At 40.6% G+C, this 17,594-nt stretch overlaps 1 protein-coding gene across 2 annotated transcripts; it reads left to right on the top strand.

Moving 5' to 3' along the window:
• The first annotated feature begins 1,244 nt into the window (after positions 1-1,244).
• Positions 1,245-8,376, top strand: LOC137816950 (Glycosyl hydrolase superfamily protein). Of its 2 annotated transcripts, none has more exons than XM_068620137.2 (4): positions 1,245-1,650; positions 1,733-2,841; positions 3,653-3,809; positions 4,699-4,910. In XM_068620137.2, the coding sequence occupies exons 1-3, from the start codon at positions 1,599-1,601 to the stop codon at positions 3,722-3,724; spliced, it is 1,233 nt and encodes a 410-aa protein (XP_068476238.1). In that variant the 5' UTR covers positions 1,245-1,598; the 3' UTR covers positions 3,725-3,809; positions 4,699-4,910. The 2 variants fall into 2 exon arrangements, with proteins under 2 accessions (XP_068476238.1, XP_068476239.1); XM_068620138.2 differs by lacking the exon at positions 4,699-4,910 and adding an exon at positions 7,824-8,376 and having other exon boundaries at positions 1,345-1,650.
• Positions 8,377-17,594: the final 9,218 nt, after the last annotated feature.

The following is a 17,594-nucleotide window of genomic DNA, read 5'->3' as shown; positions in this document are numbered from 1 at the left end:
AAAGTTGATGATCGGCTGCTCCATCTACAAGTAGGTTTCTACTCGACAAAGGGTAATTGTCTTTTTGGACACACTTTATTTAAATAAGTATAGTTCATTCACATATTTCACTTGTCGTTTGGCTTTTTCACCATAACCACATTTGCAATTCATGTGATATATTGGGCCACTTTGGTGAACCCTTCTTCGAGTAACTTCTCGGTTTCTATTTTGGTTGCACATATTTTTTTCTTCCCCTAACTTTCTTTTTCTTTTGAGATGTCGACCTAACTTCTTTATAAATTGATAGTTTGCGTGAGATGACGTTAAGGCTTACTCCTAACATATCAGTCGCAGTCCAGACGAACATGTCAACATTTGTATCTTCTCAATATTTTATGTGCTTAGTAAAGTCTCAATCCGGGTATAATGGTTCTCATCTTGTAATTATAATGGGGCAACGTTCTCTCCGGGTTCCACTCAATCATCGTTTATCCTCGGATCCAGGTTGCTTAGGGCGATGGTATGTTGGGGATGGGATGGGTCTGCCTCCTCCGACCTCCTTCTCATTTCCTCATTCTTTTGTCTAAGAATACAAATTTCTTAAATACTTCTTTGTTTCATCTCGGTCATATCCCTCTGAAGAGACAAAATGAGAGTCATGTATTCAATTTCAACAAATCTTGGACATGTTGTCCTTTCATCGTTGGTCATATTTATTGTAGATATCATCAAGTTTTTATGTATCGTTCCTTCTCGATCCCACGGTAGACATAATGTTCTTGTATGTACCGAAAATATGACTTATAGTTTTAGTCATTCTTAGAAATCTGATCTTGATCACATCTCAAATTTCAATCGTTTGTGTAATCTTGATTGATATATGAGATTTACCTATAAAATATTTTTTGACACTCAAGTCAATATTCATAAATCAAAACTATTAATATAATAGAAAAACAAAAATTTCAATAAATGGTCATCACTCATTTATAGCTTATAGATGTAAACAAAAAACTTATTCTGACTTTTTATATTAATCTCGCTTAATCATAACAAATACAATCTAATTAGAACATTAATTAGTTTCTAATAATTATTTAAACTAATTAATTGTTTTAATTCTCGACATGATCGAGCTTAACTTTGGTATCATATGGTCATGTATTGTAAAAATAATTAACATTTATTGGTTTTATGCTTGTTATGAGATTAATTTCTAACCTATAAATCCAAAAAAGTATCATCATTTATCTCCCTTGGTTATGAAAAAGCAAGCGTACATAGAAGAGGAGGAGGATTCCACGAGGAAGCATCATGTTCCTCTCCTTTCTAAATAAGCGAATTTGTTGAAACCATCTTTCCGCGTGTCTCCCTTCCCATACTTTTCCAGGGAATCTTTTTCCTTTATCTATCATCATTTTCTTTATTTCCATTTTCTATCTAAATTAAAATATCTATCACCTCCTCTCTCTCTCTATCTCTGTCTTCTTCCGCAATCTACTCTACCCTCTCGAGAGACTCCTCTCACTCACACCAAAACAGTACTTCTCTTCAACTCAGTTCACTTTAAGCGCACAAACTAATTCTCTTCACATTCCTAAGTTAACCAAAGATCCATGGAGGACCATTCCGCATTCCCTCGCTTCTTCTTCATCTTCTTCATTACCAGTAAGTTAATTAACTAACGCCAATTCAACCATTTTTTTACTTTTTCATCGGAATGAAAACTGACAATGCTGTTGTTATATAGCTGTAACACATCTTGCAACCAGCGTTGTGTCGATTGGGGTAAACTACGGTCAAATTGCGAACAATCTTCCCTCACCGGACGACGCAGTGGCTTTGGTGAAATGCATCGGAGCAACTAAAGTGAAGCTCTACGACGCAGATCCACGGGTTCTGAAAGCGTTCGCCAACACCGGAGTGGAAGTAATGGTAGGTCTGGGCAACGAGTACATGTCCAGAATGAAAGATCCAACGAAGGCGCAGGCATGGATCAAAGCCAACCTACAACCCTACCTCCCAGCCACTAAAATCACCTCAATATTCGTCGGGAATGAGGTTCTCACCTTCAACGACACTTCCCTGACCTCCAACCTCCTCCCAGCCATGCAGAGCGTGCACACGGCGCTCGTCAACCTCGCCCTCGACAAACAAATAACTGTAACCACCACGCACTCCCTAGCCGTGCTCCAAACCTCGTATCCTCCTTCGGCCGGAGCCTTCCGTTCGGACCTGGCTCCTTGCCTGGCTCCCATCCTGAGCTTCCAAGCGAAAACCGGATCTCCCTTCCTCATCAACGCATACCCTTACTTCGCCTACAAGGCCAACCCCAAACAGGTTCCCTTGGACTTCGTGCTCTTCCAACCCAACCAAGGGATGGTGGATCCCTCCAGTAACCTCCACTACGATAACATGCTTTTCGCGCAGATCGACGCGGTGTATTCCGCTTTGGCCTCTTTGGGCTACGGGAAGTTGCCGGTTCACATTTCGGAAACCGGTTGGCCTTCGAAGGGGGATGAAGACGAAGCCGGTGCAAACCTGGAGAACGCAAAGAAGTATAATGGGAATCTCATTAAGATGGCTATCAGTAGCAGCAAGAAGGGCACACCTTCCAGGCCCAACTCCGATTTGAACATTTACGTTTTCGCTCTGTTTAATGAGAACATGAAGCCCGGCCCAACTTCCGAGCGCAATTATGGGCTTTTTAAGCCCGATGGAACCCCTGCGTACCCTCTCGGCTTCTCTCTGGCTTCTGTGCCAAACGACGCCATCAATAACAGTACCGGTACTGGGACGCCGCCGCGGCCACCCACCTCCTCCACCGGATATTTGTCCATTTCCTCTGCTTCCTCTCTGGTTAGTTACACTAACTCCACTACTGCTTTCTACTTATTATAAATAATGTTATCAAGCTATAAATACCATAATAGGTGCCAATTTGATTCCTTATTTAACTTTATTTTAATTAATTCTTTGCTTCTTATAGGTGACAATTTTTTTATTGAGATATCGACAGCGATCAAAATCTGAATCTTAATTTAATATTTTATTAACCTATGGAGTTGGTAAATGGAAATAAGAGAAAATGTGAGCTGTAAAATTAGTTTTTTCCTTTTTTTATTTTAGTTTTTGTTCGAACTGTTTTTCTTTTTCGAAAACTATAATTTGACATCACATAAATTTATAAATAAATAATATAAAAAATTTATTAAAATAATATTATTGTTAGTTGTTAGGTGGGTATAGAAAAGGGTTGAATAATGGAAAAGAATTTTATATTGACAATGAATAAAAAGTTATTTATGCAATAATTTTAAAATTAAATACTATAAAAATAAAATTTTAGCAATAAATTTATCGTATCTTTTTTTATCGACTTATCGTATGTTTGATTTGTGATAGAAAGGAAAAAGATAATTATTTCGAAGTTATATATTCGATGTTTATAAATCTATAACTCCGTTCAGGTTTATACATTTTTAGATGAAGTCCCTAGTTTGTGTGGTCTACTTTTTTCTTTATTTGCTTAATTTTTGGAATATTTTAATAATTGTAAGGATACATTATAATATTTTTTAATGACACCTTTGTTTTTTGAACTTCTCAACTAACAATATAGCCGTTACTGTAATAACGTTGATGTTTGGTTTGGTTTGGTTTGGGACAGGAGAGATATTCTTTAGTAGGGCCTTCGTTATGGTTTCTGGTGACGGTGGTGTCGATTATTTTGAAGTTTTGAGGATATTTAAGCGCAGAATCCAAAGAAAGACAGGGGGGCATGGCAATGGGGAGAAGAACAAAGGCAGAGTGAGAAGGGAGTAAAGGTAAACCCCAAAACACAAGCTAAGTTATTATTAATAGATTTATATATATGTTTCACTTTGCTTGTCTCTTACTATTGGAATTATTGTCGCCCTCCTCATAAAGAGCATATCAAACCCATTGTGTCCATTCAAATTTTTTAAATTTGCCATTGAGGTGTATAGTTGAGTTACATTTGGATGTAGTAGTGTGCCTTTTTGGTGCGAGTAAAATTGATTTTAAATCAAACTTATTTTCCTTTAAAATGAATTAATTTATATTTGAATTTGTTTTTGTCTTTGAAAGCTAGTTTATGGAAATTTTAGTATAAATTTTCTGCCTAATATAAACTTTAGTTTTACTTCACAATTTTATATCTATATCTTTTACTATGCAGACTATTTGCAAAAGTTCTTTAAAAATACTGTGTACTATATAAAGGTAAAGACTGTGTACATGCAATCATTTCAGAAACTTAGAAAAACATCCCAAGAAATGTTGTAATTGTAAATTTATGCAATATGACAGCTATGTGCTTTTTTACTATAGACTGAACAGCAAGAGACATTATGTTGAAGATAATTTTTGTAAGTTTCTGACTAGTAATTGGTTGCAATAATTGGTTACCCTAATGATCATTAAGATTGGATTAGGTTAGCATTGAGAAAGATGGTTAAGTAAGTAGTAGGTGTAGGAGTAATCTGTTTAATAGTTTGTTGTTGGTAACATAGTTATTATTGGCACCGTTGTGAGGGAAAAATGAGACCTGTGAAAAAGGTAGTAGTTAGGAAACAGACAGCATGAGCATGAGCATTAGGCACATTTTTGTTGGCTGGCGTTTGGTAGTTGGCAGCAGAAAGAAAGTTAACCCTTTTGTGTTGCCTTTTGTTGCGTTTTTTTAATTTTTTTCAGGGGGTAGACGTGGCGTTTGCAGTGGGATGAGATGTGTAGGAAGGAAGGAAAGATAGTTGAGAAGTTGAGGAGGCTTGCCTTGTCACTCCCCACCCCTGAGACTAATTTATTATTATTATTATTTATTTCGTTATAGTAGGAATACATGCAATTTTATTGCTATTTTTATCAGACATTCTTTCATAATAATGTCCCATTTTGCATTTCCAGTATTCAATTCTAATACACATCCATCTCCTTATTTTCAATTCCTTAAGTAAAACATAAGAACAGTACAGCTTTTGATGGAATAGGACGTAAGTGATAATGCTCCACTTTATTGAAAGAAAAAGAATAAGTAGAAAAGAAGAAAAAAAGAAAAGGAAAGAAGTAAGAAACAAATGAAAAAAAAAATATTGTTTGATTGAAAAAAGAGAGTAAAAAATATGATAGTTTTACATATAATTATTTATAATTTTTAATATTATTTTTTTATTATACATTATAAAAAGTAAAATAATAGACCTGATTATGAATATTTTCAGAATTGATTCTGTACATAAAAGTACTTAAAAACACGCACTTTTATTCTTTCTTTCTCATCGTCTACGTGGAAATAGCAACTAATGGAGCCCACAAAACTATTCTCATAAATTTTTTCAAAATTAGCTCAAATAAACCACAATTAATCCTCTTTATTAACATTCATAGGAGTTACAAAACCCTAAAGTTGGAGGGAGGTAAACAAACTTATGGATCCTGATCCATTATAGAAGCATCCAATTACAGAATTATGATACAATACTAGGAAAGATGCACTTATAAGAATACGCAACAATAACGATTATGCAGAAGCTGTAATAGTTTAATGGAAAAACATGAGATTCGGAGAGAAAGGATCATGATTCAAATTCTCCATATAATCTCTCATTTAATTTTCTCTTTCGTACTATTCTTTGAGCCAACGGTAATCATTAAGCTTGATATTAGTTGTTATGGCCTAGAGTCCCTCCTGACCTCAACTTATCTTCCTTTACATGTTCTTCACCTCCTTTTTTTAGCAATTTTCTCTTTTTCTCTTTATACTGGCATGACCGGACGACTTATTGGTAAATATGTAGTAGTTTATTTTGATGATATCCTAGTGTATAGTAAAATCCTAGAAGACCATCTAAGTCACCTTAGGGAAGTTATTCTAGTGCTTAGGAAAAATAGTCTTTTTGCCAATAGGGATAAGTGCACTTTTTGTGTAGATAGTGTAGTTTTCTTAGGTTTCATTGTCAACAAAAGGGGGGTGCATGTTGACCCCGAGAAAATCAAAGGCATTCGAGAGTGGCCCACTCCACAAAATGTAAGTGATGTAAGGAGTTTTCATGGGTTAGCTAGCTTCTATAGAAGGTTTGTGCCTAATTTTTCAAGTCTAGCTTCTCCTTTGAATGAACTTGTAAAAAAAGATGTTGCATTTTGTTGGAATGATAAGCATGAGCAAGCCTTCCAAAGGCTAAAGGCTCAACTCACCAATGCACCAATTCTAACTCTTCCAAATTTTTCCAAAACTTTTGAGATAGAATGTGATGCATCGGGAGTAGGCATAGGTGCGGTATTGTTGCAAGGTGGACACCCCATTGCATATTTTAGTGAAAAACTCCATGGTGCCACCCTCAACTATCCCACCTATGACAAAGAGCTCTATGCTCTTGTGCGAGCCCTAAAGACTTGGGAACACTACCTTGTGTCCAAAGAATTTGTCATCCATAGTGATCACGAGTCTTTAAAATATTTAAAGGGCCAACACAAGCTCAACAAGAGACATGCTAAATGGATGGAGTTTCTTGAACAATTTCCTTATCTAATCAAATACAAGAAAGGAAGCACCAATATAGTGGTTGATGCTCTTTCAAGACGGCATACACTCTTTTCAAAATTGGGTGCCCAAATTCTTGGATTTGATCACATAAGAGAGCTTTACCAAGAGGATCAAGAACTTTCATCCATCTATGCCCAATGTCAACATAGAGCGCAAGGAGGGTACTATGTGGCTGAGGGATATCTTTTTAAAGAAGGATAACTTTGCATTCCCCAAGGCACACATAGGAAACTCCTTGTCAAGGAATCACATGAGGGGGGACTCATGGGCCATTTTGGAGTTGATAAGACTCTAGACCTTTTGAAAGCAAAATTTTGTTGGCCACACATGAGAAAAGATGTCCAAAGACATTGTTCTAGATGCATATCATGTTTAAAAGCAAAGTCTAGAACAATGCCTCATGGACTCTACACCCCTTTGCCGATTGCAAATGCTCCTTGGGAAGACATTAGCATGGATTTCATTTTAGGACTCCCTAGGACTGCAAGAGGCCATGACTCTATCTTTGTGGTAGTGGACCGTTTTAGCAAGATGTCCCATTTTATTCCTTGCCACAAGGTAGATGGTGCTCAAAATATTTCTAGACTCTTCTTTAGAGAAGTGGTGAGACTTCATGGTCTCCCTAGAAGTATAGTATCCGATAGAGATCCCAAGTTCATAAGCCACTTTTGGAAAACTCTTTGGGGCAAACTTGGAACAAGACTACAATTTTCAACTTCTTGTCATCCTCAAACGGATGGCCAAACTGAAGTAGTCAACCGATCTCTTGGGACTATGCTTAGGGCTATCATGAAGGGAAACCATAAATCTTGGGATGAGTATCTTCCCCACATTGAGTTTGCTTACAACCGAGTAGTCCACAAGACTACTAATGCTTCTCCTTTTGAAGTAGTATATGGATTTAATCCTCTCACACCTATGGATTTGTTACCTATCCCTAATCCACAAGAATTTGTGCATAAGGAAGGAGTAATCATAGCCGATTTTATAAAGAAAATGCATGAGAAGATTAAAATCCAAATACAACAACAAAATGAGAAGTACACCAAATACAACAATAAAGGGAAGAAAGAAATAATTTTTGAGGAAGGAGACTTAGTTTGGCATCACCTTCTCAAAGATCGATTTCCAACTCAAAGGAAGTCCAAACTAAGTTCCCGAGGTGATGGACCCTTTCAAGTCCTCAAGCGAGTCAATAACAATGCATACATATTGGACCTACCTCTTGAATATGGAGTACATGACACTTTTAATGTAATTGATCTTTCTCCATTTGTAGGTACCAATGACGACGAGGATGTGCTGGATTTGAGGACAAATCCTTTCAAAGGGGGAGGGTGATGGAAGAGGGCCAAGCACAACTTCACAAGAAAGACAAAAGCCAAGACATGAGCATCCAAAGCCAAACCAAGAGCGTCTAGGGCTAAGGGAGGAGCGTCTAGGCCAAAGGGGAGGAGCGTCTAGCTCAAGGTGGAGAGCGTCTAGGCCAATGAAAGGAGCGTCTAGGACCAAATTGCTAAGCCCACGGCCAAGCGAATCCATGCAGATTTGTTTATGCTACATGAAGGCCCATTAGGGGTAGTTTAGTATTAGTTGTGGTGTAAATAGCATAAACTTGATTCCATGAGACTTGACCTAGATTTGCTAAAGATTTGGTCACTTTCTAGAAGGATTCTCCACATGGCCATGTGCTCCATGTGATGTAAATTTGCATTTCATTTTAATTAGCATTAGGGTTGCATTATGGTCCTCTTTAGCCTATAAAAAGAGGAGCCTACACCTTGTATTTTCAAGTTTATTGTGAGTAAAGTTATGCTGCCATTTTGTGCCAAGCTTTGCTTCTCCCTAGAATTCTAGGCTCTAAACTTCACATCTTTCACCTCTCCTTGGGCTGGCCGAACCTCCCTATGTTCATACCTATCATGCACCTTCAAGATCAACATCACTCTTAGGAGGATCTTGCACACACACATACATAGCTTCCGCACCATATCTTACATGATTCAAGAAGACCTTCATGAAATTTGCCATCATTTGGTATCATGAGCTTGGGTTCTTCAAGATGGGTTGCTTTTGGTCTTTTCATTTCTAGTTCTTCTTTATTTCATGTTGTTCATCTTATTTCCATAATTGTCTTGCTGTTTTTTTTGCATTTTAATTTGTTTTGGTGTGCTATTTTGGAAGATCCAACTGAAGCACTTTTGTTCAATTGATCTTGAACAATTTCTTGTGCAAATTGTGATAGGATTCCATACACCTTTGAGTTGCTATTTTTCTTTTAGGCTTTTGAGTCTTTATTGCACTTTTAATTTGGTTCATATTATGCTTTTGAGTCTTTAATTTCTGAATCCATATATGTTTTGTCAAGTCATGTTCATCCACAATGTCAACAATTCTTAGTAGTCCTTTATTTGGCTTGATTGTTTCTTGATTTTGGGTATCTTTAATTGCTTTGAATCTGCTGTTCTTTGATCTTTTGGTGCCTTTTTAATTTTAGTTTGAGTTCCTATTTGTGTTTAGATCCTACACAAATTCTATTTCACAAATTTTATTGTGTTTAAATTTTGGTATCTTGCTGTTTTTTGTTTCCAGTTTCCAGTTTCCAGAATCCCCTGTTTCACATTTTCTGTGCTGGCTGTTTTGTTCCAGAAAAATATTTTCACTCATAGGAAAATTTTGATTCTCTGGAATATGCAAGTTTGAAGTGTTATAGAAAGGACAAAAAAAGAATTAGTTCAAAAGAATCAACAGAAAAAAAAATGATAAATCTTTTAAAATCAGTGTGCAAATCTGAGGCGCTACAGCTGGCGTAACTGAACACCAAAATTGCAAAATTTATTAAAAAAAATTGGTACATGAGTTTTGAGTGATTCCAAAGCCAGATTTTAGCTAAGATCTTGAATATCTTGCATATCAAATTTCAGAATCATATCTTAAAAACACAGCTCAGCATATATTGGGGAAAAACACGTCTCTGGCCCACAACATTTTCCAGTGGTGCTGTTTTTTTATTTGGTCATCTAATTCTAGTGATATTCTTAGGATTCTTTTGTGTGCCTACCTTTATTTTGGTACCTTCTATTTGATTGCTTAATATTTCTTGAACCTCTTTCTAGTTGTCATAATCTAACTCCTTTTGGTGGTACTGTTTTATTCAATTAAATTGTTTCTTGCTTTTGTTCTTTGACCTCTAATTTGGTGCTGGAATTTATTTCTCCTTTGGGTGCTTAATTGAATGGAAACTTGACTTGGGTAAGGTCTAGTCTTTTGATAGGTGCTGGAATTGGAGAATTAAGACCTTCATTCTAAGGGGAAACAAAGCCAAGGCCGAATCAAGCTTTCTTGAAAAACACTACAAACACTTGGAGGGCCAACAAGCAAAGACAACAAGGAAGTGCATTTAGCAAAAAGAGGATCAACAAAGGGAGTTTTCTTAATTTCCTTGCAACTTAATGTGTGTTAATTACCTCTTAATTACGATTTAGACGGTGAGTGTGTCTTCAAGGGCTCAAAGTGTCCAAGAAGCCTCACCTAGGGCCGACTAGTGTAGAGTTTATAATTAGCAAATTGTTAATTGTCTTTAATTGCTTTCCTTGCTTAATTAGCTACGCTTTCCATTTGTGTTGCCTTGTATAAGCTTTGTTAATTTGTCTTGCTTGGTTAATTAGCTAGTTGCATTGCTTTCTTGCATCAAAATTTTGATTTCTCCAACTTAATTGTGTTTAAGTGATTTACTAAGAGAAAGTTTTGTGTGAAGACATTGAGGGATAGTTTTTGGCTAAGGCAAAGGCTTGGTACTTAAGTAGTCCTTTGTGACTCACCTCCCTTACCTGGAAAACTACCTTCTTTGACTTTCCTAAATTTTCTCTCAAGGTAAAATACTTGTATACACAAAGCTTTAGCCATGTCTTCTTCTTCTCATTCTACAAAGTCTATTGGAAGTGAATTAAAATCTTTAAAAACTCTTTTGAAAGAAGTTTCACAAACTGTGCAATCAATTGCATATAGACAATTGGAGAGTGAGACTAAACTTAACGGTTTGACTAAAGCAAAGGATGAGAAGTCTCACATTCTAAAAAAATTACCTTCTCATGCATATATCTCTAAAGATCATGATTCTTTTGGGGAGGGAAGCAATAGAGTAAACGTTTATTATCAAGCACCCCCTAGAAGACATAGAAGAGATAGAAAAGAACAAGAAAACCCAAGAGAGGTTAGGGTAGACCAACCCCATTTCCATGGAAAAGAAAATATAAAAGCTTGCCTAGATTGGGAAATGAGGGTAGAAAAATTGTTTGCTTCCCACAAAGAAAGAAAGGAAAGAAAAACACAAAAGAAGAAAGGGGAAGTCGAAAGGGAAGCTAAAGAAAAAGAAGAAAAAGAAAAGCATGAGAAGACCCTTGAAGAACAAAAGGCGTGGGAGAAGAGTGTTCCTTCCCACAAGGTCATTCAACAAGACCAAAGATTTAAAAATACCTTTGAAAATATGTGTCTTGTTGAACAACCTCAAAGCCTTACCTTTTGTAAAGGAACACTTGCAAGCCTAAGTGAAAAAGAAGAGTCTTTAAAAGAAGCTTGCATAGATAAAAATGAAATAGATTATTTCTCATATGTGCTAGGATATCACCAAGTGAATGTCAAGTTTTTTATAAGCATCTTCAAAAACAATTTTTTATGTGAAGTAGTGCCTAAAGAAACTTGTCATGTCTTATTAAGACAACCATTGCAAAGTGTACAAATCCTTATAAACAATGGTTGTCACAACGAGACTATCCTTACACATAAGAGAAAAAGTCTTCATGAAGGAGAACTCATGGGACAAATTAGAGTTGATAAAACTCTAGAGCTTTTAAAAGGAAAACTTTTGTCCCCCATGAGAAAGAAGTTCAGAGACATTACCTTAGGTACAATTCTTGTTTTCAAACTACGCCCAAGGCAATGTCTCATAAACTCTATACTCCTTCACCTTTTGCAAATGATCCTTGGGAAGATATAAATTTCATATTAAAACTCCCTAGGACAACAAAAGGTTTTGATTCAATCTTCATGGTTATGGATAAACTCTTCTCTAGAGAAGTGATACATCTTCATGGTTTATCCTCAAACATAGTGTTGAATAAAGCTCCAAATTTCGCAAACCATGATTTGAGGATTTCCTTTGGAAAACTTGCAACTAAGTTACACACTTTAAATTCTTATCATCCTCAAACGCATGGTCAAAATACATTTGAAAATCTAGCTCTTTCTACTATGCCTAGAATAATCATGAACTGCACACACAACTCTAGAGTTGAGCATACATACCATAAAGTAGTTCACAAAACTACTTATATTTCTACTTTTAAGGTTATATGTGGGCTAAATCATCTTTCTCCTTTTAAGTTGTTACCATCTCCTATAGGATTTATGCCTAAAGATAAAGTAACCACAAATGCACATTTCAAAATGCATAAGATGATTAGAGAACACATACAACAATCAAAAGAGAAACATTGTCCAAAGTTGCCAAAACCAAAAGAAAAACAAAAATGGCAACATAGTAAAATTGATTTTCAAACTAACACCTATGCTTTATTTGATGATTTCTATAGGTGGACGTTTGATCCAGGAGGACAAGCTTTGGCGAAGCAAGAGGCTGCTATCCGAGATCAAGTCTGTAGATCTAAGGATAGATCTTCTCAAGAAGGAGGAGATGATGGACACCATCCAGCCACACTCATCCCCCTAGTTGAAGAAAAAGCTTTGGATTTGAGGACAAATCCTTTTCAAGAGGGAGGGGATGATGGAAGAGGGCCAAGCACAACTTCACAAGAAAGACAAAAGCCAAGACATGAACATCCAAAGCCAAACCAAGAGCGTCTAAGGCTAAGGGAGGAGCGTCTAGGCCAAAGGGGAGGAGCGTCTAGCTCAAGGTGGAGAGCGTCTAGGCCAATGAAAGGAGCGTCTAGGACCAAATTGCTAAGCCCACGGCCAAGCGAATCCATGCAGATTTGTTTATGCTACATGAAGGCCCATTAGGGGTAGTTTAGTATTAGTTGTGGTGTAAATAGCATAAACTTGATTCCATGAGACTTGACCTAGATTTGCTAAAGATTTGGTCACTTTTTAGAAGGATTCTCCACATGGCCATGTGCTCCATGTGATGTAAATTTGCATTTCATTTTGATTAGCATTAGGGTTGCATTATGGTCCTCTTTAGCCTATAAAAAGAGGAGCCTACACCTTGTATTTTCAAGTTTATTGTGAGTAAAGTTATGCTCCCATTTTGTGCCAAGCTTTGCTTCTCCCTAGAATTCTAGGCTCGAAACTTCACATCCTTCACCTCTCCTTGGGCTAGCCGAACCTCCCTATGTTCATACCTATCATGCACCTTCAAGATCAACATCACTCTTAGGAGTATCTTGCACACACACATACATAGCTTCCGCACCATATCTTACATGATTCAAGAAGACCTTCATGAAATTTGCCATCAGAGGGGATGATGGAGGAGGGCCAAGCACACCTCACCATGGAAGCCAAAACCCAAAACTAGACCGTGATGAGCGTCTAGACTCAAGAAGGGAGCGTCTAGGACATGATGAGGGAAGGCTACACATGGAGCGTCTAGGAGGAGACCTAGACCGTCTAGGCCCTATTACAAGGTCAATGGCTAAGCACATTCACGCCCAAATGGATGCAGCCACGGATGGAAGAGAGAAGGCCTTATACATGTTACATGGAGGCCCATTAGGGGTGGCTTAGTAATTAGTGTAGTGTTAGAAAGCACAAACTTGTCTTATATGTGATTTACCCTAGATTTTGTGCATATTCTAGAACCTTAGCACACATGACCGGCCATGTGGTCCATGTGCCATGTGTCCTCTCATTTGCATTTCTTTTTGCTCACATTTCATGTGTAATTAGCTTAGCTTTTACGGCCCATTAGCCTATAAAAGGGAAGGCCATCTCTTGTATTTTGCAAGATTAATGAGAGTAAAGTTATGCTGCCAACATTGTGCCATGCTTTGCTTCTACCTAGTTTCTAGGCTCTAATCTTCATCTTCCTCACTTATCATAGGGTTGGCCGAACCTCCCTACTTCCATACATATCATGCACCTTCAAGATCACCATAGCTCCTAGGAGGATCTTGCACATTTACAACCATGGCTTCCGCACCATCTTTCACATGATTCTAAGAAGAGCTTCATGAATTTGCCATCATGTATACTATATCAAACTCTGAAAGCTCCACCGCTCAGCGAACCATCCTTCCAGCGACATCTGGCTGCAACACCTTCTGGATGGGGAGATCGTCATCACCAACCGTAAAACTATGGAAATAGTGGTGGAGCCTCCTAGCAGAGAATACTACTGCTAGGGCCACTTTCTCCAAAGATTGATACCTCGTCTCTGGGCCCTGCAAGGCCTTGCTCACGAAGTATATAGGCTTCTGCACCTAATCCTGCTCTTGAACCAGCACAGAGCTGATGGCCCATTCCGTCACTGCGAAATACAAACGGATGGGCACGCCTGCCTGTGGCTTGCACAACAAAGGAAGCGTCGCCAGGTACTCCTTCAACCCGAGAAAAGCTGTCTCACACTTTGTTGTCCACACGAAACAGCTGTTCCTTTTCAGGCATTGAAAATATGGGTGGCCCTTATCTCCACCAGCTGATACGAACCTTGACAGGACCGCCATGCGCCCCGTCAACTACTGCACTTCTTTTACTGAGGCTGGGCTTCTTATGGAGATGATTGTTGCGCACTTAAGGGGGTTCGCCTCTATTCCCCGCTCAATGAGCATAAAACCTACAAATTTTCCTGCCTCGACCCCAAAAACGCACTTCTCTGGGTTCATCTTGAGGCGGTACTTAGCTATTGTGGCAAACAGCTCTTCGAGGTCAGCTGTGTGTCGCCCTCTCTCTTGGGAGGTCACCACCATGTCATCAACATAGGCCTGCACGTTTCTGCCCAGCATAGGTGCATGGATCCTATCCATCAATCTCTGGTAGGTGGCGCCTGCATTCTTCAACCCAAACGGCATGACCTTGTAGCAGTAGCTACACGTCTCGATCATGAACGTTGTTTTGCTCTCATCACGTGGATGCATCTTGATCTGATTGTACCCCGAGAATGCATCCAAGAAACTCAGCATTTTACAGCCCGAGGCGCTGTCCACTAACGCGTCGATGTTGGGCAAAGGATACGAATCCTTGGGGCACGCCTTGTTCAGGTCTTTGAAGTCTACGCACATCCTTCACTTTCCATTCGCCTTCTTCACCAATACCACATTGGCCAGCCACTCAGGCTACTGAATCTCCCTTATGTGTCCAGCAATAAACAACTTCTTGGTCTCTTCCTGTATGACGAGGCGCCTCTCCTCATTGAACTTCCTTTTCCTCTGTCGCACAGGGCGGACCTTGGGGTCCATGGTGAGACGGTGGCACAGAAAGTCGGGGTCGATGCCTGGCATGTCCGAGGCGGACCATGCGAATGCGTCCAGGTGACGCGAGATTACCGTTGCCACCTCATTCTGCTCCTCTTGGCTCAGCAGTCGCCCCAGCTTGAAGATCTTACCCCCAATTTGCCTCTCAACCACATTCTCCACAAGCTCGGGTCGCCTATCTCGAGCGCTCTCTGCGCGAGACTCACTTACGCGGCCTTCTCTTCTAAGCGTCGCCTCAGCGAGCACTTCCTCCGTGGGTGTGGCCTCCCCGAATACTTCTTCCATGGGCGAGGCCTCCACGGATACCTCTTCCATGGACGAGGCCTCCCCATGTGCTCCTTCTAAGGGTGCGGCCTCCCTGGGCACTTCCTCTGCAGGCACGGCCTCGGCAGGCGTCTCCCCCGCGGGTACCGCCTCCTCCAAAGGCTCCACCTCCATAGGCGTATTTGCAATGGGCGGGCGTTCCATCACCATAACCACTCCCCTTTTTGTTTTTAGGCTATTCTCATAGCACTTCCGGGCCTCCTCCTGATCTGACTTGATCATGATCACCCGGCCACTAAGATCTGGCAACTTCATCTTCATGTGGCGTGTGGAAGCCACTGCCCTTATCCTATTCAACGCAGGCCTTCCCAACAAAATGTTGTAGGCTGAATTGGCGTTCACAACTAGGTATCGGATGCTCTCGGTACGTGACGTCGTTCCATTTGTAAACGTCGTCCTCATCTCCAGGTAGCCACGTACCTCCACTTGGTCCCCTGCGAACCCATACAGACATCCCGTGTATGGCCTCAGTAGATCAGGGGACAACTGTAGCTTGTTAAATGTGGTCCAGAACATGATGTCTGCGGAGCTTCCCTGGTCCACGAGGACTCGGTGTACTCTTCTCCCAGCGATGACGACCAAAATGACCACAAGTTCATTATATGGGGGACGACATCGCGTAGGTCAACCTTTGTAAACACAAGGTCTGCCTCCCACGGGTCATCCATTCCTTCTTCAGCTACTGAGTTCACCGATCGCACATACCTCTTGCACTGGGAGGCAGTGCATCCTCCTCATGAGAAGCCACCATAAATGGTGTGCACTTCCCCATGGATCGGCATCTCGTGTGCCTGATCCTCCTCTTGTACTGCCAGGGCCGCGGCCGTAGAAGACCCAGCCAGATAGTCCTTCAGGAACCCACTCTTTAACAACTCGTCCAACTGATGGCCCAACGCCAAACAGTTGTTGATGTGATGCCCGAACACTTGATGGAACTCGCACCATGCGTCCTTGTGAGGTCCTAGCACTTTGTCAATCTTCGTTGGGGCCCTCAACCTGTCTGTTATATTGGGCACGACAATCAAGTCTTTCAACTCTACCACAAAATTATGCCTCATCGGCCTATTCCCTTCCGCTCGCCCCCTCGCCTGAGGCCTCCTCGCCTCGTACGGGCGCTTCCTCTCCTGACCTTTCCTTCCAGTCGCGGCCTCGTTCACCCTGGCAGGCTGTGCACGCGACGGCGCTCTTGGGCGTGTTGGTGCAACACTCGTGCGCTTCTCGCACACCTCGCCTTCTGTTGCGATGTGCTCCATCGCGCAACGCCTGATTTCTGCAAAGGTTCGGGGCACATCCCCTTCCTGAACGCACCCCAAAGTGGTTGATATACTCTTTCAAGGTCTCGCCTTGATACTGTTTCACGTCAAAAAGATCATACAACACCGGTGGAGGGGCCCGGTTCGCAATGTACTGCTCTTGGAACAGCTGTGCGAAGGAGGTTATGTGGCCATCTGGAAGGCTGATAAACCAATCCATGGCCGCCAACTAACATCATTTGCGTGTGGAACGCAGTGAGGTGTGCCTCGGGGTCCTCTATCCCCGTGAACGTTACCTTCGGACCTACGAACGTGTGAGGAATTATCGCCTCCATGATCAACTGCGAGAACGGCATGGGGAACTCCCTAGGTGGCGTGTAACACTCGCGGTCTTCTGCTTCACGACTCCCAGGGTGGTTGCGCAACCCGCGGCGCAACTCCTTGTTCACGCGACATAACTCTTCATTCCTTGCCTGCGACGCCGCCAGATCCGCCTGTATACGCTCTTGCTCAGCCTTTGATGCCGTCATCGCTTCCTGCAGGCCTTGCATCATCTCCATGACCTGTTGCATGGTCATGTCATCACTCTCAGCGCGCGTCGAACTTTGCTTTGTTGTACTCATTTCTTGCAGTTTCTTGAAGAACTTTGAACTGTGACGGTGATTCTTGAAAATCCTTCGGTGAAAACCGAGCGGAAACGCAAACGAACGGTTGGAACTGATCAAGATCGAAAAGAAACGGTAGAAACTGAGCCAAACTGGAAAACGATCGGTGAAACTGAGCAAAACCACGAACAAATGGTGGAACTGAGCGAAACTCCAAAGATGAATGGTGAAAACTGAAAGAGACTGAAAACAATCGGTGAAACTGCGTAACCTTCAAGATGAACGGTGAATCTTGCAAGTTTCTTGGAAAACTCTCTCAAAATCTGCTACTGAACCTTCAACAACTTGCGGTGGGACTGATGTTTTAAATCAGGCCCCATGGTGGGCGTCAAATGTTCTTGCCGGTTGACCAAATTGTGGTTGGTCCGTAGCTGCGACT

This window comes from Phaseolus vulgaris, chromosome 7, assembly GCF_051622355.1.
Source record: "Phaseolus vulgaris cultivar YP4 chromosome 7, ASM5162235v1, whole genome shotgun sequence".
Lineage (NCBI taxonomy): Eukaryota > Viridiplantae > Streptophyta > Magnoliopsida > Fabales > Fabaceae > Phaseolus > Phaseolus vulgaris.
The sequence above is the reverse complement of the archived record's forward strand: the minus strand, read 5'-3'. Positions and strand labels throughout refer to the sequence as shown.